The 23,367-nt window shown below is 45.7% G+C and overlaps 1 protein-coding gene across 8 annotated transcripts in view; it reads right to left on the bottom strand.

The window, feature by feature from the left end:
• The window catches only part of LCORL (ligand dependent nuclear receptor corepressor like), a 167,416-nt gene that overhangs the window by 96,202 nt on the left and 47,847 nt on the right, over positions 1-23,367 (bottom strand). For all 8 annotated transcript variants that reach the window (XM_034772414.1, XM_034772415.1, XM_034772418.1 and 5 more), the window contains one exon: positions 20,158-20,223. In XM_034772414.1, the coding sequence (XP_034628305.1) occupies positions 20,158-20,223 (66 nt within the window). The remainder of the gene's footprint in view (positions 1-20,157; positions 20,224-23,367) is intronic.

Raw genomic sequence — 23,367 nt, 5'->3', positions numbered from 1 at the left:
GGCCAGCACATAGTATTTTTTCTCTGTCCTCTGAAGCGGGAGGGAGAAAAGATAGGGTGTGCCAAAGGGATTTGACTGGACCCATAACAGCCTTGTTGATGGGTAGGCCACTTTAGATGGGGCTGCTGCAGTCAAAATATCAATGAGGCTATTATCCTCGTTAGAAGTTCCTCAGGGGCTCTAAACTAATCTTGTGACAGTGAACCATTCAGCCCCGAGATTGCTTCACCTGGGGGGGGGGGGGGGGGAGGAAGAGGCCTGGGCCAGGGGGGGGGCTTCCTCCTGTTCTTCTGCTCTTATGTCCCCTGGACCCACATCTTCTGTGTTAGTACTGGTCTTGGTACCACAGTCTGGGTTGGGTGCCGAATGGTCGTCAGTTCTCCCCTGCTACCCCACCCAAGATGACTGCTGGAATCGCTGTCCATTATAGGTGAAACCGCGTTATATCGAACTTGCTTTGATCTGCCGGAGTGTTCAGCCCTGCCCCCCCCAGCCACTGCTTTATCGCGTTATATCCGAATTTGTGTTATACTGGGTCACGTTATATCGGGGTAGAGGTGTACATTTATTTCTGTTTTATAATATAACCCAGTTTATGTGATTTCAAACTGGGGTAGCGAGAAGTTGTGCATACCCTCCTCCACATTGAGGGAAGAGGGACATTTAATGGGTTTGTTCTCCAAGGGGGGCGTGGACATCTGGGTGCTGTATCAAGCCCCGTCAGCTGAGCCTTCTCAGAGCGGATCTCTGTCTCTCTGTGCAGCTGGCTGTGGCCTTGCCTGTGTGCTTAGCTTGAAAAGGTGGGGGAGCCTGGCTCAGCAAGACAGGTTAAAAGTGACCCATGCTGGCAGAACAAGTAGACTCAGTGGTATCTCTGCACATCAGGTGGCTTCCTAAGGGGTCCAACCTGTTACAGGGCGACCACATCTGCATGCAATATTTAAGACATAGGAGTACCATGGATTTATATAGAGGCAATATAATATTTTGTGCATTACTTTGCATTTGTCAACATTGATTATTTTTTCATCTGCCATTTTGTTGCCCAGTCACCTAGTTTTGTGAGAGTCCTTTGGAACTCTTTGCAGTCTGCTTTGGACTTAACTATCGTGAGTAGTTTTGTATCATCTGCAAATTTTGCTACCTCACTGTTTACTCATTTTTCCAGATCATTTATGAATATGTTGAATAGTACCGGTCCCAGTATCAATCCCTGTGGGACACCACTATTTACCTCTCTCTATTCTGAAAACTGACCATTTATTTCTACCCTTCGTTTCCTATCTTTTAACCAGTTACTGATCCATGAGAGGACCTTCCCTCTTATCTCATTCCCTCGTAGATGACAGAAAGACCAATTTGACTCTGGCAGATAGCGAGGGTCCCAGTGCTGGATAAGAACTTGGAGCCCGATGTCCCCTTCTGTTCGTTGTGCTCATTAGAGGTTGTCCCATTGTGGTCAGCAGTACCAGGAGTGATTAGTAAGTTCCTGAATCCTGCAAAGGCCTCTGGGGTGGAAAGCACTACAATCACTTCCTGGTGTTGGCGGGAGGTCCGGTACCAAACTCAATAGCCCCTGCAAACGGGGCACAGTTGATGGTGTCTAGGGAACCGGGGGATAGAGGAGTGGCTCAGCACAGGTAGCAATCTGCTGCCCTCCCAATTTGTCCTTTCTCAGCACCAAGGAGCGTCACCTCTCAGACTGCTGCTTCTTATGTTTCTTCCTCAGCACTGGAGACGGAGAAAGGTTCTGAGAAATGTGTGGTGCCAGACGGGTGCTTCATACCAAAGCCAAGGTGCTTGGTGCTGAATCCAATCAGCTTGGCTCCGACGCCAGTTTAAGTGCAGCTTCTATTAGGATAGCCCTCAGTCTAGCTTCCCTGTCTTTCTTCATACAAGGCTTACGGTCTCGACAGATTTGACTTTGCTCTCGTACGGGAGCCTCTCCTAAACACGTCAGATAACTGAAGCGTGAGGTCACTGACCTGAATAGACTTGCCATAGGAGGCACAAGGTTTGAAGCCTGGGAACTGGGGCAGGCCCCACTCAGGATTGAAGGGAGCCCCTCTAATGCTAAGAGAGGGGAACTAACTATCAACACTAATAATATTTACTCTACTACTAAACTAAGACTCAAACTAAGCTAAAGAGAAAACCACTGAATAATGTCTTGCCAAAGCAAGAGTTGTTCCAGCAACTGTCACAGGTGGTAAGAAGGAACAGAGAGGGTGCAGAGCCGGCAGTGCCCCTTATAGCACGGCACCAAAGGGTGCTAGAGCTGGCCCGATGGATACCACTAAGGGAAAAATCTCTGGCAACAGGGCACATGGTGTGTGCACACCTAACGTGAAATGGACATGAGCAAGTACTCGAACTACTTCTCGTGTCTTGCTTACAACACTCCTTCAAATACATCGCAGAATGATGTTTGCTTTTGGGGGGAGGGGGGGGCAACAGTATTACATTGATAACTCATATCTAGTTTGTGATTCATTATAAAACCAGATCCTTTTCTGCAGTAAGAACACAAGAATAGCCATACTGGGTCAGACCAAAAGTCCATCTAGCCCAGTATCCTGGTTCCGACAGTGGCCAATGCCAGGTGCTCCACAGGGAATGAACAGAACAGGTAATCATCAAGTGATCCATCCCGTTGTCCATTCCTAGCTTCTGGCAAACAGAGGCTAGGGCCACCATCCCTGCACATCCTGGCTAATAGCTATTGATGGACCTATCCTCCATGAATGGGAAATGGGAAATAATTGCCTAGTACTCCCACCTAGGTAGCCATTTCCCATTTTGTATTTGTGCAATCTATTATTCCTTCCTAAGTGTAGTACTTGGCATTTGTCCTTATTGAATTTAGTCGTATTTCATTCAGATCATTCCTCCAATTGATCAAAATCATTTTGAATTCTAATACAGTCCTCCAAAGCGCCTACCACATCTCCCAGCTTGGTGTTGTCTGCAAATTTTATAAGTGTACTCTCTATGCCATTATCCAAATCATTTATGAAGATATTGGATAGAACCAGAACCAGAACAAATCCTTGGAGGATCCCGCTCCATATGCTCTTTCAATTGTGAACCATTGATAACTACTCTAAGTATGGTTTTCCAGGCAGCTGTGCACCTTTCTTATAGTAGGGTCATCTAGGCTATATTTCTCTAGTTTGTTTATAAGAAGCTCATGTGAGACCATATCAAAAGCCTTACTAAAGTCGAGATATATCACATCACTGCTTCCCTCCAATCCACAAGGCTCGTCACCCTGCCAAAGAGGATATTAGAATACCAAATGTTTTGACATGATTACACCAAAAAAAGGCAAGCTAGGAGGTAGTTTGTCAGCTGGATGTGATGACAGGTCTTTATGTGGCTTGTGACTGCCAACAAAATCAAAATTCAAACAGGGTACACCATGTAGAAACATGCCGAAGTGTTAAGAACACCGTTGGGGCCAAACAAAGTCACAGTCAGAATAAAGTGTTTATCATCACACTCCGGTGACAGATCACTTCTGATCTTCCCTGACAAGGTGAGCATTCTTTCTTTTTAAAAAAATCTGAATATTTCTGATTGTGAGGTGAGCGCTTAAAACCTTTTGTATTTTGTTAAAAATGTAGTCCAAGTGCCCTGCCAGGGAGCTTTTTCCCTTTCCCCCCCCCCCCTTTATGAATATAGGATGACTGGATCACAGATCCAAGAGAAAGGATTAGAGAGACAAGGTGGGTGAGGTAATATGTTTTATGGGATCAACTTCCAATAAGCCATATTATCCACTTTGTCTCTTTAATATCCTGAAACCAACACAGCTACAACTACACTGCATACACCAAGAGAAAGGATGATTTTTGTCTCCTTTGCCTTAGTGAGACTACACCAAACAGGCTCTTCTCAGCTGCAAAGAAGATCGTTGTGATTCTTCTAAAACTCTGTATGAAAGCATGAAGAATACAACCAAAGATACCTGTGGGCACCAATGCCAGAGATAACTATCTTCTATTCTGTATCACCAACATGAAAGGAGGTCTGGCCCCTCAAGTTTCGTTACCCAGGTTTACGCATTTACTGTCTATGTTTTGGAAGAGAGCCCATTAAAGGCCTTTTTTCCCATGGAAGGTCTTTTTTCCCAGCTCAAAATGGCATTTTCCCATGAAAGACAGGAAATTTCCCTGTGCTAACTGCTAGCTCAATGAATTGGTATACACAGGACTCCTGGGGAAATTCTGCATCACTGCATGTGTGCAGAATTTATACGCCCCTCCCCCCTGCCCCCACAGATTTCTTTGCTTCATTGCAGAAAAATGACTTCTGATGGAGAAGCAAAGGGAAGCCACAAGAGTGGTCACATCCCCCTCCCTGGTAGCGCAGGCAGGTCTGTCCCTCTTGCTCACTGTTGTGGCACTCTATATGTGTAGGGGCAGGGCTTTGGAATATTTCTGAGGAGGTAGCAGTGGGGCAGGCTCTGTCCTCTCAGCAGAGCAGTATACTCCTGGGGGAATTCTGCACCACTGCGCAATGCAGAATTTTGCTGAAATTAACATGCACGCAGAATTTCCTTTCCCCCAAAGTAATGGGCTGCAGTGCTGCTAGCTGCCACTAGATTCGGCAGAGCCCAGCTCACACATAGAAGACACTGCTGGGAAATGGGAGAGGGAGCTAGAGGATTCCTGGCAGCTGCAGTTCCCAGCATGCCCTGAGGGAAGGAGAGGGCGGCGCATGCCTGGTACCAAGCATCAGGGGGCCGCCGCTGGGCTGGGGGGAGGGGTATCTGGGCTGGGGGTCCTGTGGCTAGGCTCTGGGATGGAGGGGGTTTGGGTGTATTGGATAGGTGGGGGGGGGGGACCATGACTGGGCTCTGGGGGTAGGGGGGAAGAAGAGTGTCTGGCAGGAGGGAAGGGGGCAGAGAAACAGGAACTGGGTTGTCATAGGGGTTTCTTTAACTCTCTACTCCTGGGGGAATTTGTGTGTCTGTATTGTTACAGACATACTTGCTGACAGGTATTTTGAAATAAATTACCAAAATGATTGAAACTGGCATGATTATGTAGTGTTATTTTGAGAAATAAAATTTACAGAATTTTAAAATATTCTCTGCAGAATTTTAATTTTTTTTTTTGGCACAGAATTCCCCCAGGAGTAACACAGCATCTAAATACATCCCGGTGTCTCAAGTCATTGTCCCAGAAAACTGTACTATAACTTTGATCAGCCTACCTTACTACCGAAAGGCAATTATATCCAGACTATGAGGATCAGAAAAACAGCTGGTGAGTTCCCCAAACAACGTATTTTCTGTTAACCATCTTTGAGATAGAAAGGGCAGTATGAGGATGATGACAGCTCTTTCACCCAAGGAAGGTGGAATATTCACGGTCATGCTATCTAAGAGAGGAGTTTATTATAGGTGATGCTGGTAGCGTCTTAATGCCCAATTTCATCTCAACTCTGAATAATACATTGTCTTCCAGGCTAACAGGATTTTAACTTGAGTGCAATACTCTCTGGATTTTTTTTCCCCCCCCAGGCATAGATTTTAAGTAGAAATGCATTTTTCCTCTTTGGATTTTCTCAGATTTGACAAACTATTCTGCATTAATATCAACGTGAATTCTTTAATTCTTCCTTGAAATTCCCTATTTACTTGCAGCATCTGGCAGTTGACTTGTAAATTTAAATCTGCCTAGAAGAACATATCCAAAATGAAGTGTTCCAATTATGTCTTTATTCGTTTTATGGTACACTAAAGTAAATGATATCAAGTATCAGGGGGTAGCCGTGTTAAGTCTGTATCCATAAAGATACGGTGTGGTGTGTAGTTGCTGGTGAGAATTTACTTCAGGCTGGGGGGCTGTCTGTAAGCTGCGTCCCAAGGGTCTGTAAGAATGAGAGATCGTTTTCCAGGATAGGTTGTAGATCGTTGATAACACTAACCCAGGGACCAATCCCTGTAGAAAACCTCACTGCCTACTCTGTTTCCATATCTACTCTACCGACACCATCAGAGGACCCAACCACATCAGCTACGCCATCAAGGGCTCATTCACCTGCATGTCTACTAATGTTATATATGCCATCATGTGCCAGCAATGCCCCTCTGACACGTACACTGGCCAAACCGGACAGTCCCTATGTAAAAGAATAAATGGACACAAATTGGACATCAGGAATGGTAACATAAAAAGTTAGTAGGAGAACACTTCAATGTCCCTGGACATTCTATAACAGATTTAAAAGTAGCTATACAGTACTTGAACAAAAAAACTTCAGAAACAGACTTCAAAGAGAAACAACAGAACTAAAATTCATTTGCAAATTTAACACAACTAATTTGGGTTTGAATAAGGACTGGGAGTGGCTCGCTCATTATAAAAGCAGCTTTGCCTCTCTTGGAATTGACACCTCATCTATTATTGGGAGTGGACTACATCCACCTTGATGGAATTGGTCCTGTCAACACTGGTTCTCCACTTGTGAGGCACCTCCCTTCTCTTTATGTGTCATTATATAATGCCTGCATCTATAATTTTCACTCCATTCATCTGAAGAAGTGAGGTTTTTTACCCAAGAAAGCTTATGCCCAAATAAATCTGTTAGTCTTTAAGGTGCCACCAGACTCCTTGTTGTTAAAGTCAATGATGATAGCATAAAAGGTTTCCAACCTTATCAAAATAAACTGTTTGAATTGCTTTTATGGGACAATCACCATTGACCTTTGGGTGTTGAAATATGAACAGAACATGATCGTGAAGACTTGCAGGAAAGCCTGGAATAGGAAATATAAATCTTTATCCTCACAGCTATGTTTTGATGAACGTAATGGCATCAAAACTATCTCACTCCCAGTTCAAAAGGCAGTGCCATTAATTGCAAATGTGATCTTCATGAATCCAAAGACAGTGATTTTCTGTACTTTTTGAGATAAGCATGAAGATTTTCTCTCTTGCTACTACACAGTTCTTAATGTTTACATGTTACATTATGAAAATGTATCGTTTTTCATTACATAGCCCATTCAACCGCTTGTTTTTTAACACTTCTTTCAACTTCAGGAATGCAGAGTCAAATAAATGCATAAACATGCTTGCAGTATCAATCAGCAAATTCCACATTTACAGCAGTTAGAATGAGAAATAAGCTTGAAAATTTAATACTAAGATGACTAAAAAAAAATAAGATGGACTAGCCAGCTTTCTATAGGACAACTAGTGGTTTCGCTGCTCACATTTATGATTTTATGTAAACTAGGAGTATGGGTGGACAACTGTGTGTGTTGTGCTACTGGATTTAGTGTTCATCTGTGCAGGTGGCCAATGAGGGGTGTGTGCTGAGATGAGGGGCTCTGTGTGTTTGGGATTACTGTGTGTGTTGTTTGGATTGTTGTATGGATTATTGTACTTGGGGATATTGCATTGAGCTGTACAGGTGGCAAATCAACATTTGAAGAAGTGGAGGTTCCTTACCTGTAATTGGAGATTCTTCAAGATGAGTGGTCCCAATCTGCATTCCATTGAGGGTTATATGCATGTGCTATGCACCTGGAGCTGGAGCTTTTGAAAGTAGTATCGTTTGGCAGTCTGCGAATATGCCCTTGTATGATGAGAATGTGGTGATAGCGGCTAGCTGGTAAGAACATGTGGCATACTTTGTTTATGTGCATCCTGGCCTCTCGTGTGGTCCAGGTGCCTTGTGTCATGTGATCTTCTATGTGAGCACCCCAGAATGCAAGTGACACGTATCATTATTGTCACTTGGCGAAAATGGAAGCATACTTGTAGCAGGTCTGGCCACCACCAAAGTGAGGAGATGACTTTCACTGAGACATCCATGGATTGGTGTATAACAGAATAGGTCCTTTGTAGCCATTGCTGTAGACAGCGAAGGTATAAGCGGGCAAAAGGCACGATGTACGTGCACACTGCCATGTGCCCAAGGAGGGAAAAGCAGGTCTTGGCCAAAACCAAAAAAGATTTAAGGGGTCTACGAATATTTGGTCCAGTAGGCTCTGAAATCGATCCCATAGTAGATAAGCTCATGTGGAGGCCATGTCTATGCAAGCATCTATGAATTCCAGGGACCAAGTAGGGTGAAAAAGTTGATTTTTTGACACTGATGCTCACTCCTAAAGGAGAGCAGTAGAAGAAGCTGGAATGTCAATGCTTGATCTTCCTCTTTGGACCGCGCTGCTAGCAGTCAGTCATCCAGGTAAGGGAAGACAAGGATTCCCTAACATCGGAGGTGAGCTGTTACCATGGAGAAAACCTTTGTGAAGACTCATGGAGTGGTTTTAAGTCCAAATGGGAGAACCCTGTATTGGAATTCAAGGTCCCACCTTGAACCTCAGGAATCTTCAGTGGGCCAGGGATGTACGTCGATATGGAAGTAGGAGTCTTGCATATCTAAGCCGTAAACCATATGCCTTTTTCTAGCAAGGGAATGATGGCTGCAAGCATGACCATATGGAATTCTGGCTTGCAAATCCAGAGGTTGAGGTGTTGGAAATCCAAAATTGGTCTCCATCACCCCTTCTTCTTGGGTACCAGGAAGTAGTTGGAATAGAACCCCCGTGTCCTGAAAGGCTGAAGAGACTGGTTCCATTGCTCCTCTCTGCAGGAGGGAGTCCACCTCTAGGGCAAGAATACTGTCATGAGAGTGATCTCTGGGGGATGGTTGGGCAAGAGCTGTGAAGGAGGCATTGTCATAAACACAGCCTCTCCAAGGCAAACAATGTCCAAGACCCACTTGACTGTTATAGCTCTCCATGCTGGCTGAAAGAGTCTGAGATAACTCACAAAAAGAGGTGGATGGTAGGAACGTTGGTATATGGAATGGTTGACGGCTCTCTAGTCGCACTCAGAAATACCATTTTCATGACAATTGAGTGTGTTGTGCATAGGTCTGTGTTGCCAGAACAGGTGGACTGGTTCTGCGTACCGGAGGGCACTCTGAAGAGGCTCGTAGTCAGTAGAAATGTGGTGATCTATAGCTTTGGCGTGGTAGTAGGTGATAAATTTTCGTTGGTGCCAGTGTATAAATGCCCAAGAGTAAGGTGGCTCTAGAGTTTTTAGTGAGTGTAACGGATCATCAGTTTTCTTGTTCAAGAGATGTGACTCGACAGGAAAGTCTTAGATTCTGTTCTGCACCCTCTAGGGAAACCTGTGGAATGTAACCAGGATTCCCTTCTCATGACAATTCCCATTGCTAATACACATGACGACATGTCCGCTGAATCAACTGCAGCCTGAAGTATGGACCTGGCGACCAACTTGCCTTCCTATAAAATTGCCTGGAAGCAATTACATCCTGCTGGGGCAACCTGTCTGCAAATTCTTTCATCCAGCCATAGGGAGAGGGATAGCTCAATGGTTTGAGCACTGGCCTGCTAAACCCACGATTGTGAGCTCAATCCTTGAGGGGGCCATTTAGGGATCTGGGGAAAAAAATCTGTCTGGGGATTGGTCCTGCTTTGAGCAGGGGGTTGGGCTAGATGACCTCCTGAGGTCCCTTCCAACCCTGATATTCTATGATTCTATTATTCTAAGTCATAGTTGACCATCAGTGCCAAGTAGTTAGAGATCCGGAACTGTAGTCCAGCCGAGCAGAAGACCTTTCGACCCATAAGGTCCAGTCTCTTACCTTCCCTGTCTGCCGGGGTGGAGCATAGGTGGTGTTGTTTGGTCCACTCCAATGCAGCCTGTATCACCAAGAAGTTAGGTGGATGATGTGAAAATAGAAATTCTGACCTCTTGGGGGGGATGGGGACACATCGTATCTTTTCTTGGCCCCTTCAGAGTCAGTATGTATATGGCTAGGGTATGCCACATGGTGCGTGCCAGTTGAAGAATGGCTTCATTGATCTGTAGAGCCACCCTTGTTGGTACCGATGCGTGCAGAATGTCTAATAACTGATGCTGACTGTCCTGCACCTCTTCTAGTGGGATCCCAAGAGCAGTGGCTATCCTCCATAGCAGCTCTTGAAACGGTCGGTAGTCATCTGGTGGGGAGGAAGATGTCAATGACATGGCAGGGTCTGGAGACAATGATAGGAGTCTCTCCAGATCCACTGGTACCGTCAGAGCTGGGCTAATCGGTGCATTGTCTAACCCCATTTCTGAATGTCTATGGGACAAAGGTTGTGTGGGCGAAGTCGGGAGTTCTCCCAAGACGAACAGGACTATTCTGAAGGCAAATACTGAAGCTATGAGCTCCAATATGGCCAACCTGGTTGATCCTGCTGTTGTGGAGCCTGCGCCCAAGGAGCCGGATACCACTTTTGCCTTACCTACAAAGTGGGGAACTGCAGGGTGCCGTCAGAACCCTTCAGTAGTCATGCTTCCAGAATGGGAGTGGCAGGCAGGTGAATGTTCGTATCCTCAGAATTGGAGGAATCCGAGACCTCCACAAATGGCAGTGCTGATGGAGCCATCAGAACAGGATGTGTCAGAGTGTGGGTAGCAGATAAGCACAGCGAAGCACACAGAGACCTCAGTCCCTCTAAGGAAAATAGCTTGTGGGGGCCAGGAACACTTCCGAGTCTCCCCAGAGTCGGTGGTATCTGGTTTGTTGATGGGAACAGAACAAGTAAAGGCATCAGTCTCTGAACAGACATTTCTTGGGATGCCAGCAGAGCTGAAGCAGGCGGAGCATAAGGGTCTGAGATCAGTATCAATGGATCTGGTGAGCGATTCAGCCTTTTGTTGCTCTTGTGAGCCCTGGAACAAGTCGTTCCTCCGGGGCTGGATTTTGTGGACAGTGCAATGTCTTTCTTGGACTTGGAGGAAGACTTACTGCCATGCTTCTGAGACTCATGGGTAGGCCATGGTACGGACTCCATAGCACTGGTATCAGCAGAGCCAGACGGATGTTGTACAGTAGGGGGAGCAATCTCAGGTTGCTCAGACCAATGTACGGTGGGGGTTCCCCGGCTAGGATCTGATTTCAGTCCCTTGTCAGCTTCCATCAAGTGCTTTTTGAGGCAAAGAACTCTGCTTTCCCACATACGGGCAGGGAAGGAGAGGCAGATACCGCACCTGAACGTGACGTGGGGTTCCTCCAAACAGTACAAACAGCACTGGTGCTAGTTGCTGATGGAAAACAAGCAAAGGCAGGAAGCACAGATTTTGAATCCTAGTGTCTTTGGCATAATTCACTACCCAGGCCCAGGTAACGGGGGAGGGGAAAGACTGGTTGGCAGGAAAACAACCAAAGCGGCATCCCAGGTCCTTAGCCCTATCAACTACTATGAAACTAGAAATTACCTATAAAGAACAATAAAATCCTAACTATGAATAAGGATTGAATCAATTTTTCTAAAATTTGTTGAAAATGCACACTAAGGACGAGATGGCAACAGAAGCTCCGAATCAGACCATGAGGTGGTGAGAAGGAACTGAGGACATTGGTGGTCCACCTTGCCCTTTATCCCCTCGGGTGAAACAAGGCAATACAAGGGTACACATGTGGCCTACTTTCAAAAGCTCCGGCTCTGGGCGCATGCACATAACCCTCAGTGGAATACAATAGAGACGATCACTTGAAGAAGAATGATGGATTACTTGGCCCAACTGCCACAATCTGTGCACTCTCCCTCACATCTCTGACTCGTTACAACCAATGAAACTGTTGCACGCAAAGTAGCTGAGACTAAGGGCGGCAATTAATTGAGTTGCACCTGATGTTGCAATGGTCTAGGATGGTTGGCATAGAGATACATGACTTACTGTTTTATTACATATAGATGTCAGACAATGCCTACCTTGCAGAACTTTCTAGGTTATCTCAAATCAAGTCCCATGAAGTTTTCCACTCACAAAACATGTGCCCTCCTCCCGCAATTAATCAATTACTCCATCCCAATCCACTTCCTATAGCATTGTTACTGTTTTCTAATAGGCACAGCAAGAAGCTTACTGTTCTCATCACTTCCCTTTTAACTTTTTAGAACAGTTGAAGTTTCCATTTGGTGGATGAAGGTAAAGCATAATATTTCTAGTATCACAAAGCTTTCAAGTGTTATGTTCTTGTAAATACTCCAGAATGACACAAAATAACACACACACCCCCAAACACACACCCATTGCTGCCTTCCTCAGAAAAATCCAAGATTTTTTTTGTTTGTTTTTAAATACCTGAAGGAGGAAAAAGTGTTTTCCCTACCACTGTTTCTCTTCTATCTTCAAAAGAAGATAGCAAAGCAAAAAAAGACAAATACCTGATACAGCATCAAGTGAACCAACTGATTTGTTTAGCAAAAGTTATGCTGCTGGAGTTTGGGGCCAAGAGGTTCTCTAATAAATTGGGGAAAAAAAGGCAAGAAAAGCTTGTTAATTAAAATAATTAAAGATCCAGCAGGACCATGAAAAGAGTAATGAAGCTTTGGGTCCACTGCTATAGTTAGAAACTGACATATTCAATAGTTGGTGAGTGAAGGAACATGAAAGTCTGAGGGATTCATTGATTCAAGAAGCCTCAAACTCCTTCAAGCGTCAGTGCCTTGATGTTACTCAAAAGAATGAATTTACTGAGTCTAAACAGAAAACTGACAATAGAAGAAAAGTGTTGTTGAAGCCATGTTGGTCCCAGAATATCAGAGACAAGGTGGCTGAGGTAATATATTTTATTGGACCAACTACTGTTGGTGAGAAAGCCAAGCTTTCGAGCTTACACAGACCTGAAGAAGAGGTCTGTGTAACTTACTCAGGCTATCATAGCAAAATACAAGATGGAAAGAGACTGTTTAAGTTGGTCCAATAAAAAGATCTCACCCATCTTGTCCCTCTAATAATACAAAGAACTAAGGCCTGGTCTACACTACAAGTTTAGGTCGACTTTAGCAGCGTTAAATCAAATTAAGCCTGGACACGTTCACACGACGAAGCCCTTTCTTTCGACTTAAAGGGCCCTTTAAACCGGTTTCTTTACACCACCTCCGACGAGGGGATTAGCAATAAAATCGGCCTTTGTGGGTCGGAACTGGGGTAGTGTGGATGGAATTCGACGTTATTGGCCTCCGGGAGGTATCCCACAGTGCTTCATTGTGACCGCTCTGGACAGCACTCTCAACTCAGATGCACTGACCAGGTAGACAGGAAAAGCCCCGCGAACGTTTGAATTTCATTTCCCGTTTGCCCAGCGTGGAGAGCACAGGTGACCACGCAGAGCTCATCAGCACAGGTAACCATGATGGAGTCCCAGGATCGCAAAAGAGCTCCAGCATGAACAGAACGGGAGGTACCGGATCTGCTCGCCATATGGGGAGATGAATCAGTGCTAGCTGAACTCCGTAGCAGTAAAAGAAATGGCAAAGTATTAGAAAAGGTCTCCAAGGCCATGAAGGACAGAGGCCATAACAGGGACGCACAGCAGTGCCGCGTGAAAATTAAGGAGCTACAGCAAGCCTACCACAAAGCCAGAGAAGTTAACGGAAGGTCTGGGGCAGAGCCGCAAACTTGCCGCTTCTACGCGGAGCTGCATGCCATTCTAGGGGGTGCAGCCACCACTACCCCAACCGTGTGCTATGACTTCCTCACTGGAGAAACACACAGGGAAGAGGGTTCGGGGAACAAGGAAGATGAGGATGGAGGTAATGTAGGTAGCTCATAGCAGCAAAGAAGCGGAGAAACCGGTTTCCCCAACAGCCAGGATATGTTTGTTCCTGGGCCTGGAACCAGTAACCCCCAAACTCACCCAAGACCCTGAGGGCACACAGGGGACCTCTGGTGAGTGTACCTTTGTAAATATTACACATGGTTTAAAAGCAAGCGTGTTGAATGATTAATGATTAATTTGCCCTGGCAATCGCGGCCAGTACAGCTACTGGAAAAGTCTGTTAACATGTATGGGGATGGAGTGGAAATCCTCCAGGGACATCTCCAGAAAGCTCTCCTTCATGTACTCCCAAAGCCTTTGCAAAAGGTTTCTGGGGAGGGCTGCCTTAACCCGTCCGCCATGGTAGGACACGTTACCACGCCAGGCCAGTAGCACGTAGTCTGGAATCATTGCATAACAAAGCATTGTAGCGTATGGTCCCGGTGTTTGCTGGCATGCAGACAACATCCATTCCTTATCGCTCTTTGTTATCCTCAGGAGAGTGATATCATTCACTGTCACCTGGTTGAAATGGGGTGATTTTATTAAGGGCACATTCAGAGGTGCCCGTTCCTGCTCTGCTGAACAGAAATGTTCCCCACTGTTAGCCACGCAGTGAGGGGAGGGGTGAAGTGATCATCCCAGAGAAATGGGTGTGTGTGGGGGAGGGGGGGAGAGGGGTTAGTTGGGTTTGTGCTGCATGTTAACCCGGAAACCGCAGCCCGCCTTTTACATTGCAAACCCATTTTAAATGGCCAACCCAATTCATCCTTGATATGGGAAATGAGGGCGCTGCTGTTTGAAACCATTCCCACATGTTAAGAGTGTTAAAAAAACCAAAAGACTGGCTTACCATGGCTGCCTGCAAGCCGAAATCTGTTGCCTGGCACTGCGTGAGTGATCTCTCACACAAAACCGGCAGGCCCTCACTATAAAAGAGGAAAAATGCGACCTTGTAACGAAAGAGTGTACCCATTGTTCTCTAAAATGGGTCTTTTTTAACCACCTCTCCCTTCTCCTACACCAGCTGCAAATGTTTCTCCTTCACAAAGGCTAGTGAACATTATAAAGAGAAAACGGAGGACGCGGGACGATATGTTCACGGAGCTCCAGATGTCCTCCCACGCTGATAGAGCACAGCAGAATGCGTGGAGGCAGTCAATGTCAGACATCAGAAAGCACAATATGAACGAGAGGAGAGGTGGCGGGCTGAATCATAGGATGAACAGAGCAAGTTGCGGGCTGCAGATGATAGGTGGCGTCAGCTTGCAGATAGAAGGCAAGAATCGATGCTCCAGCTGCTGGAGCATCAAACTGATATGCTCCAGCGTATGGTTGAGCTGCAGGAAAGGCAGCAGGAGCAGAGACCGCCGCTATAGCCCCTGTGTAACCAACAGCCCTCCTCCCCAAGTTCCATAGCCTCCTCACCCAGACGCCCAAGAACACGGTGGGGGGGCCTCCGGCCACCCAGTCACTCCACCCCAGATGATTGCCCGAGCATCAGAAGGTTGGCCTTCAATAAGAGTTAAAGTTTTAAAATGCAGTGTGTCCTTTTCCTTCCCTCCTCCCCCACCCATCCCAGGCTACCGTGGCAATTATCCCCCTAGTTGTGTGATGAATTAATAAAGAATGCATGAATGTGAAATAACAATGACTTTATTGCCTCTGCAAGCGGTGCTCGAAGTGGGGAGGGGAGGGTGGGGTGGTTGGTTTACAGGGAAGTAGAGTGAACCGGGTGGGGGGGGGGAGCGCGGAGGGTTCATCAAGGAGAAACAAACAGAAGTTTCACACCGTAGCCTGGCCAGTCACAAAACTCGTTTTCAAAGCTTCTCTGATGCGCACCGCGCCCTGCTGTGCTCCTCTAACCGCCCTGGTGTCTGGCTGCGCGTAATCAGCGGCCAGGCGATTTGCCTCAACCTCCCACCCCGCCATAAATGTCTCCCCCTTACTCTCACAGATATTGTGGAGCGCACAGCAAGCAGCAATAACAATGGGGATATTCTTTTCGCTGAGGTCTGAGCGAGTCAGTAAGCTGCGCCAGCGTGCTTTTAAACGTCCAAATGCACATTCCACCACCATTTGGCACTTGCTCAGCCTGTAGTTGAACAGGTCCTGACTCCTGTCCAGGCTGCCTGTGTACTGCTTCATGAGCCATGGCATTAAGGGGTAGGCTGGGTCCCCAAGGATCATGATAGGCATTTCAACATCCCCAACGGTTACTTTCTGGTCCGGGAAGAAAGTCCCTTCCTCCAGCTTTCGAAACAGAGCAGAGTGCCTGAAGACGCGAGCATCATGTACCTTTCCCGGCCATCCCACGTTGATGTTGGTGAAACGTCCCTTGTGATCCACCAGGGCTTGCAGCAGCATTGAAAAGTACCCCTTGCGGTTTATGTACTTGGTAGCTTGGTGCTCCGGTGCTAAGATAGGGATATGGGTTCCGTCTATGGCCCCACCACAGTTTGGGAATCCCATTTCAGCAAAACCATCCACTATGGCCTGCATGTTGCCCAGAGTCACTACCCTTGATATCACCAGGTCTTTCATTGCCCTGGCAACTTGGATCACAGCAACCCCCACAGTAGATTTGCCCACTCCAAATTGATTCCCGACTGACCGGTAGCTGTCTGGTGTTGCAAGCTTCCACAGGGCTATCGCCACTCGCTTCTCAACTGTGAGGGCTGCTCTCATCCTGGTATTCTGGTGCTTCAGGGCAGGGGAAAGCAAGTCACAAAGTTCAATGAAAGTGCCCTCACGCATGCGAAAGTTTCGCAGCCACTGGGAATCGTCCCACACCTGCAGCACGATGAGGTCCCAGCAGTCTGTGCTTGTTTCCCATGCCCAGAGTCGGCGTTCCACGGCATGAACCTGCCCCAGTAACACCATGGTTTCCACACTGCTGGGGCCTGCGCCTTGTGAGAGGTCTATGTCCATGTCAATTTCCTCATCACTCTCGTCGCCGCACTGCAATCGCCTCCTCGGCTGGTCCGGGTTTCGCTTTGGCATGTCCTGGCTCTGCATATACTCCAGGACAAGGCGCGTGGTGTTCATAGTGCTCATAATTGCCGCGGTGATCTGAACGGGCTCCATGATCCCAGTGCTAGCTATGGGACCTGGTCTGAAAAAAGGCGCGAAACTAGTATCTGATGGACTAGGGGAAGGAGGGAGGGAGGGTCGAGTGACGACATGGCGTACAGGTACAGGGAATTAAAATCAAGAAAAGGTGGCTGTGCATCAGGGAGAAACACAAACAACTGTCACACAGAATGGTCCCCCCCAAAGATTAAACTGAAAACCCTGGATTTAGCAGGCCGTTGATTTCACGGAGGGAGGGGAAGCAAATGAATACAGAACAAATCTATTTTTTACGTCTTAAGCTGGCAGCCGATGGTGCAGCATGACTGATAGCCACTGCAGTACGACAATGACGGATATCAATCGTAATATGCCATCTTCTACCAAAAGGCAAGGGGCTGCTGCTGTGTAGCAATGCAGCCCCACGTCTGCCTGCCCCACGTCTGCCAGCACCCAGATTGCCCTCGGCCTCTTCTGGGTGCTTAGACAATACTGGGTGATTGGCAGAAAATAGCATACTACGACTGATAGCCATCATCATCGAGACAGTTGCATGTCTGCCCACGTGCCCATGATTGACAGCCACTGCAGTACGACGACGATGGTTACCAGTCGTAATATACCATCTTCTACCAAAAGGCAAGGGGCTGGTGCAATGCAGCCCTATGGCTGCCAGCCCCACGGCTACCAGTCATGCTGCACCGTCTACCATCAAAAGGCGGTTAGCTGCTGCTGCTGTGTAGCAATGCAGTACCACGTCTGCCGGCACCCAGATGACATATGGTGACGGTGAGCTGATCTGAGCGGCTCCATGCTTGCCGTGGTATGTTGTCTGCACAGGTAATCTAGGTAAAAAGGCGCAAATCTATTGTCTGCCGGTGATCTGACGGAGGGGGAGGGGCCTGACATGTACCCAGAACCCCCCGCGACACTGTTTTGCATCATTCAGGCATTGGGATCTCAACCCAGAATTCCAATGGGCGGCGGAGACTGCGGGAACTGTGGGATAGCTACCCATAGTGCAATGCTCTGGAAGTCGACGCTAGCCTCAGTACTGTGGACGCGGTCCGCCGACTAGAGCACTTAGAGCATTTTATGTGGGGACACACACAATCGGCTGTATCCAACCGATTTCTATAAAACCGGCTTCTATAAATTCGACCTAATTTCGTAGTGTAGACATACCCTAAGATACCAATTCAGCAAGGTATTTAAGCATGAGTTTAAGTACCTTGCTGAATTGAGCCCCAGGTGAAGAGGCAAGTATGATAAAATGCTGTCATTCAAAGCTATGATGTGGAACTAGTCAGTTGTAACCAGGAGTTCCATTGCTAAAGGACAATCAGAAAGACTCTGACCAGTGAAGCAATGGATGTGAACTGAGTACCTCAAGCAAGCATAAAATGACCGATAATGTGTTCATCTATTTAGAACTCAGAGTTAAAAGGAGCTCTTACCAAACCTCTTGGATGCCACTGTAATACCAATAAACAAATTTTAAAACAATATAGTCGGAGGGCATCCCAGTTTGACTCCTTCCCTTTCCCTTACTACAGTTGATCTGGCAGTTCCTTGGTTTAGTGTACTCTGCTGTAGCAGCTGTGGCATGAACCCAGCAGGGGTTTCAAACATATAGCCCAGGGTTCAGAACAGTGATTCAGGCATCCTGCCAAAATAATGACAGAAAATGGCAATTTAACAATATATATATCTCAGCCAAATCTGAGTAGAATTTCATGGGACACAGAAAAGGCACTTCTACAGTCCAAGGGAATTCTCAATGTCAAATATCAAAGGTCTATTGCAAACAAGGGAGATACAAGACCTTTTCAAAGAAAAGATTACACAAATTCTTTATAATGGAAAGTGTTAGACCTGCTAAATAGAGGGGTCACTACCAGCTTCCCCATTAATATATCCTATATACATAAATGCACCAATTATATAGTAGTGAGATCTGTAATGTAGATCATCCTGTTCCTTTACCTGTATTATCTGTATTCTACCCATTATCCCAATACTACTAGCATTCCATGCTTCTGAACTGCTTTCAATCCACTTACAAAACAAACCATAAAAAGGTTTTTCTTCCTTCTATGCCCCAAATTTAAAAATTCCAGTGCCCAAGGAATATTCAAATCTTGGATCACTAATAGGTTTAAAATCTAGTCTCTTGTGCCCACTAGTAATTCTGCCTAGAAGAGGAGTGCTTTATACCATTAGAAACCCAGGAATGCTCTCTTCCCTTTCCAAATGATGAAGTGTATTTGTTTCCACCACAGTACACAGTTATCAGTTAGTACTGTATCAGATCTAAAACTGTGATATTATTCTGGAAAAGTTATTTTTAGGAACATGTAAAAATTACATAAACATTTTATCATCTCTTTGACTGATGGCATACCTGGCTTTACAGATGGAGGGAACAACAACAACAAAAACAGTATCAACAAAAATTGTAACAATTAAAAAAAAAATTCCCTGAAAAAAAAGAGAGACAAACAAATGCAAAAGATATAAAACAATGGAACACTGTAAAAGATTTTACTAACAAAATGATTTACATAACTTAATCATGGATTTGCCACCTTCAAGTAATGCAGTTATTCAAATTCATTTCAATGAAGCTTTTATACAATGATACACACTACATCTATCTCACACTACATCTATCTCACACATTGCCAATAACGTAACACTTATGACACCGTCAGTAACAAATTGTGAGGCAATGAAACGTAAGGCAAGGGAAAAGATTTTGAGTGGCTAAGTGGTTATAGAAAGAGTTTTTTTCAATAAATTATGAAAATGGATTTGACAATGTCCTTTCTTTTTAAAAATTCAGGCAAGTTCATGTAGGCTTCCCCTGTGCTGTTTTAGTGAGACGCCATTAATATGGCACCATCATTTACTAACATCACACCACAAAGTACATTTTCCTATCAACTTGAATTTAATTTTTTTTTAACTGTTTACAGTTATTCCAGCATAACTCTGCAAACTTGGAAAAAGATGAGGTTACTTGGATGCTAGAAGACGACTATTATAAAAATTTGCTTAGCCTCTTAAGAGTAGGTGATTATACAAAATGAATGGCTGTTGAGAACCACCTAATTCCTAATTAATTCTGATAGCAACAGTGTCAGAGAACTAAGCTGTTTTCCTTCCTTTCTGAAAGTTGCTCACAAAAAGAAAGTTAATAAGGGATACAGTATTCCAGAAAAGAAAATCTTTCCTGTGCCAGATACTTAGAGATGCCTAGTTAATCCAGGCACTTCATTACTAAACAAGTTCCAGCTACTAATTCTGTATATGTACAGAAAGTATGAGGATGGGAAGGAAGCTAAGATGAAAAAATGCATTAGAGAAAACACAATAAAGTTTCACAGCTTCAGATTTCCTTCTCAGACTTCTATAAATGCTTAAAAATAAATTTTCTAACTAAAAGAAAAGCTAGTAAATAAAACCCAGTGCACTAAATACAGGGTCATTTACCTTCAAATAAACTGAGGTCTCTTCGTAGCCTTGGTCCATAAAGCCCTTCTAAAATACTTTCAAAACCTGAAAACAAAAGAAACATTTAAAATGGTGAACAAAACCCTTTACCTCAAAATAAATCAACCAACACAAAAGCCACAACTAGGCAAATACTTTTTAAACATATATAGCAACTAAAAATTGTTACAGTTTACCATGTAGAAATATTTTTTCCTTTATCTATAGTGCCGTTCAACAGAATTAGAAGATCAACCTAAGACAAGGCAATTGCCATCTGTACCGAATCAGCCTATTAAGCCATGCCCCAACAACCTTATCAGATTTAAAAATAACTACAAGGAATCTTAAAGGTGAGACGATTAACCTCATAGCTTTTCCACAAATGAAGTAGTATCTTCATTTCATTGAGAGGTAGGCTCCTCTATGACAAAAATGTGAGCTTCAAAATAGAAGTTTCTCAGCTTTGATCTTCAGAATTATATAACTAGAATATGCATTCTAATATGAATTTCTACAAATGTATCAATTATGAACTTTTCTAGACTAACAAAGCTTGTTTCCTGTTTTTGAATTATATCTAAAATTATATAATAGTGCACTTTTGGGGGTGGGGAGGGAAGAGAAGGCTCTCCCAAGAATTCTCCCTAGTCTCACACAAAAATGTTTTAAAATTAAGGATGAGACAAACCAAAATATTTTCAAGATTTACCAGTTTACTTTAGGCATCTGGAAATATCAATTACATAGGACTACAATGGAAGAAAAGATGATGTGTCAGGAGGCAACTGACAAGAGGAAACAGAAGAGGTTGTTCAAGTCTATGCTGGAAAGGGGGGAGGAGTTTTCAGCACTGTTGGAGTGGCAAGAGGGAGTCTTTGGCCTGGTCTACACCATGGGGTTAGGTCGAATTTAGCCGCGTTAGGTCGATTTAAAAATGACTGCATCCACACAAACAGCTTCATTCCGTCGACCAAAAGAGCTCTTAAAATTGAATTCTGTACTCCTCCCCGACGAGAGGAGTAGCGCTAAAATCGACCTTGCAGGGTCGAATTTGGGGTAGTGCAGATGCAAATTGACGGTATTGGCCTCCGGGAGCTATCCCAGAGTTCTCCATTGTGACCGCTCTGGACAGCACTTTGAACTCCCATTCACTAGCCGGATACACAGGAAAAGCCCTGGGAACTTTTCAATTTCATTTCCTGTTTGGTCAGCGTGGCAAACTCAGCAGCACAGGTGACCATGCAGTCCCCCCAGAATCAGAGAGCGTAGAATGTTTCTACGCTCCCTCTATCATCTCCGCCCTGAGGTTATCACAAATTAGAAGGCGAAAAAAAACGCACTCGCGATTACATGTTTTCCGAGCTGATGCAGTCCTCCCGCACTGATAGGGCACAGCTTAATGCATGGAGGCATTCAATGGCAAAGGCCAGGAAATAATTAAGTGAGCACGAAGAGCAGAGGAAGGATACGATGCTGAGGCTAATGGGGGAGCAAACGGACATGATAAAGCGTCTGTTGGAGCTGCAGGAAAGCCAACAAGAGCACAGACCCCTACTGCATCCACTGTATAACTGCCTACCCTCCTCCCCATGTTCCATAGCCTCCTCACCCAAACACCCAAGAACGCGGGGGGAGCAGGGGAGGCTCTGGACACCCAGCCACTCCACTGCAGAGGATGGCCCAAGCAACAGAAGGCTGTCATTCAAACAGTTTGATTTTGTAATGTGGCTACAAAAAGCAATATGGCCTTGTCCTTCCCTCCTCCCCCACCCCACCTTGTCCGCTATCATTTTTTTTTTTAAATTAATAAAGAAAGAATGCATGGTTTCAAAACAATAGTTACTTTATTCTACCACCATTCTGCACTTGCCCAGCCTATAGTTGAACTGCTCCTTACTACTGTCCAGGCTTCATGAGCCATGGGAGCAAGGGGTAAGCTGGGGTAGGTGTGACAGCGTGGTGCTGCCGGCCAGGAGAGAAGCCTGAGGCAGAAGCCTCCAGCTCGCATGATATTCCAGGCAGGACTGAATCTCCGTGAGACGAAACTTAAAGAAGAGAATGACCTGGAGTCTCTGGCTCCCATTCGGTGCTCCAAGAGGAGGATGGCCAAGTCTGTCCAGGCGCCGCAGATCGACCTCGCTGAGTACCACATCTGCCAGCAGCACCCAGGAACACCAGAACGGATCCCCCGAGCTCGTCGCTGGGGAGCAGGAGAGCAGAGTTGCAGGGGAAGTGGTGGAATACCAGAATGGGTAAGATTTTGGAATTGGGGAGCTCATGTGGGGGAAGAGCAAGAGCTTCTCCTGGTGTCCTGCAATCATCGTCTCCTACAGAGTCACGTCTAAACATCAGGCAATCTCTGGAATGTGCTGGGTGCAATGGTTTGGGGACAGGAAGTTCTCTGAGGTTTCAGCAGACAAGCTGGTGGGTCTGATGGCTTTTAGGCAGCATTTCAGCCACTCCATGTTTAATAAGCTGGTTGCCTATCAACGATCCATTCACCATGCCCTGGAGGTTGCTAGGAGCCGGGCAGGGAAGACCTTCCCAGAACCCCCGGCCAAGCATCTAAAGACTAACTTCTGCAACAACAGCAAGGAGCGGGTGGAGGAGGACCAGAGCAGACAGCAAATGGTTTCCAAAGTCACAAACAACAACAACAGGAGCCTTGAAGACAGTTTATCATGTGGGAGAAAAAACCCAGACACATTCCACCCGCTGTTTGAGGGGGGCCTTTCCCAGACTTGCAGGGATTGATTCCTGGAGCTCTTCTACATGTACGACTAGGAGGGGTACCAGTCCCGCTGCACCGTCTGCTGCGAAGGCAAGATGCTGCTGCTGCGTAGCAATGCCAGCTGCTGCAGGGGCTTCTGTGTCGAATGCTTGGAGGTCATGGTAGGGCAAGGTGCCTCGGCCAAGGCAAAAGAGCAAGAGCCCTGGAGCTGTTACATGTGTCAACCACAGAACTGCTATGGGATGTTACAGCACTGACTGGACTGGAATGTACGGCTGCAAGACTTCTTCACCAGTGACAAAGGACAGGAATATGATGCACCTAAAATCTAAAAAGGCCCGCACATTTCCAAGAGTCACTACCCGTGATAACAGAACGTCAATGATTGCATTGGCTACTTGGATCACAGCAGCCCCCACAGTAGATCTGCCCACAACAGCAGTGGTGACAGTGAGCTGAGCGGGCTCCATGCTTGC

Source organism: Trachemys scripta, chromosome 5 (assembly GCF_013100865.1).
Source record: "Trachemys scripta elegans isolate TJP31775 chromosome 5, CAS_Tse_1.0, whole genome shotgun sequence".
Taxonomy (NCBI): Eukaryota; Metazoa; Chordata; order Testudines; family Emydidae; genus Trachemys; species Trachemys scripta.
The sequence above is the reverse complement of the archived record's forward strand: the minus strand, read 5'-3'. Positions and strand labels throughout refer to the sequence as shown.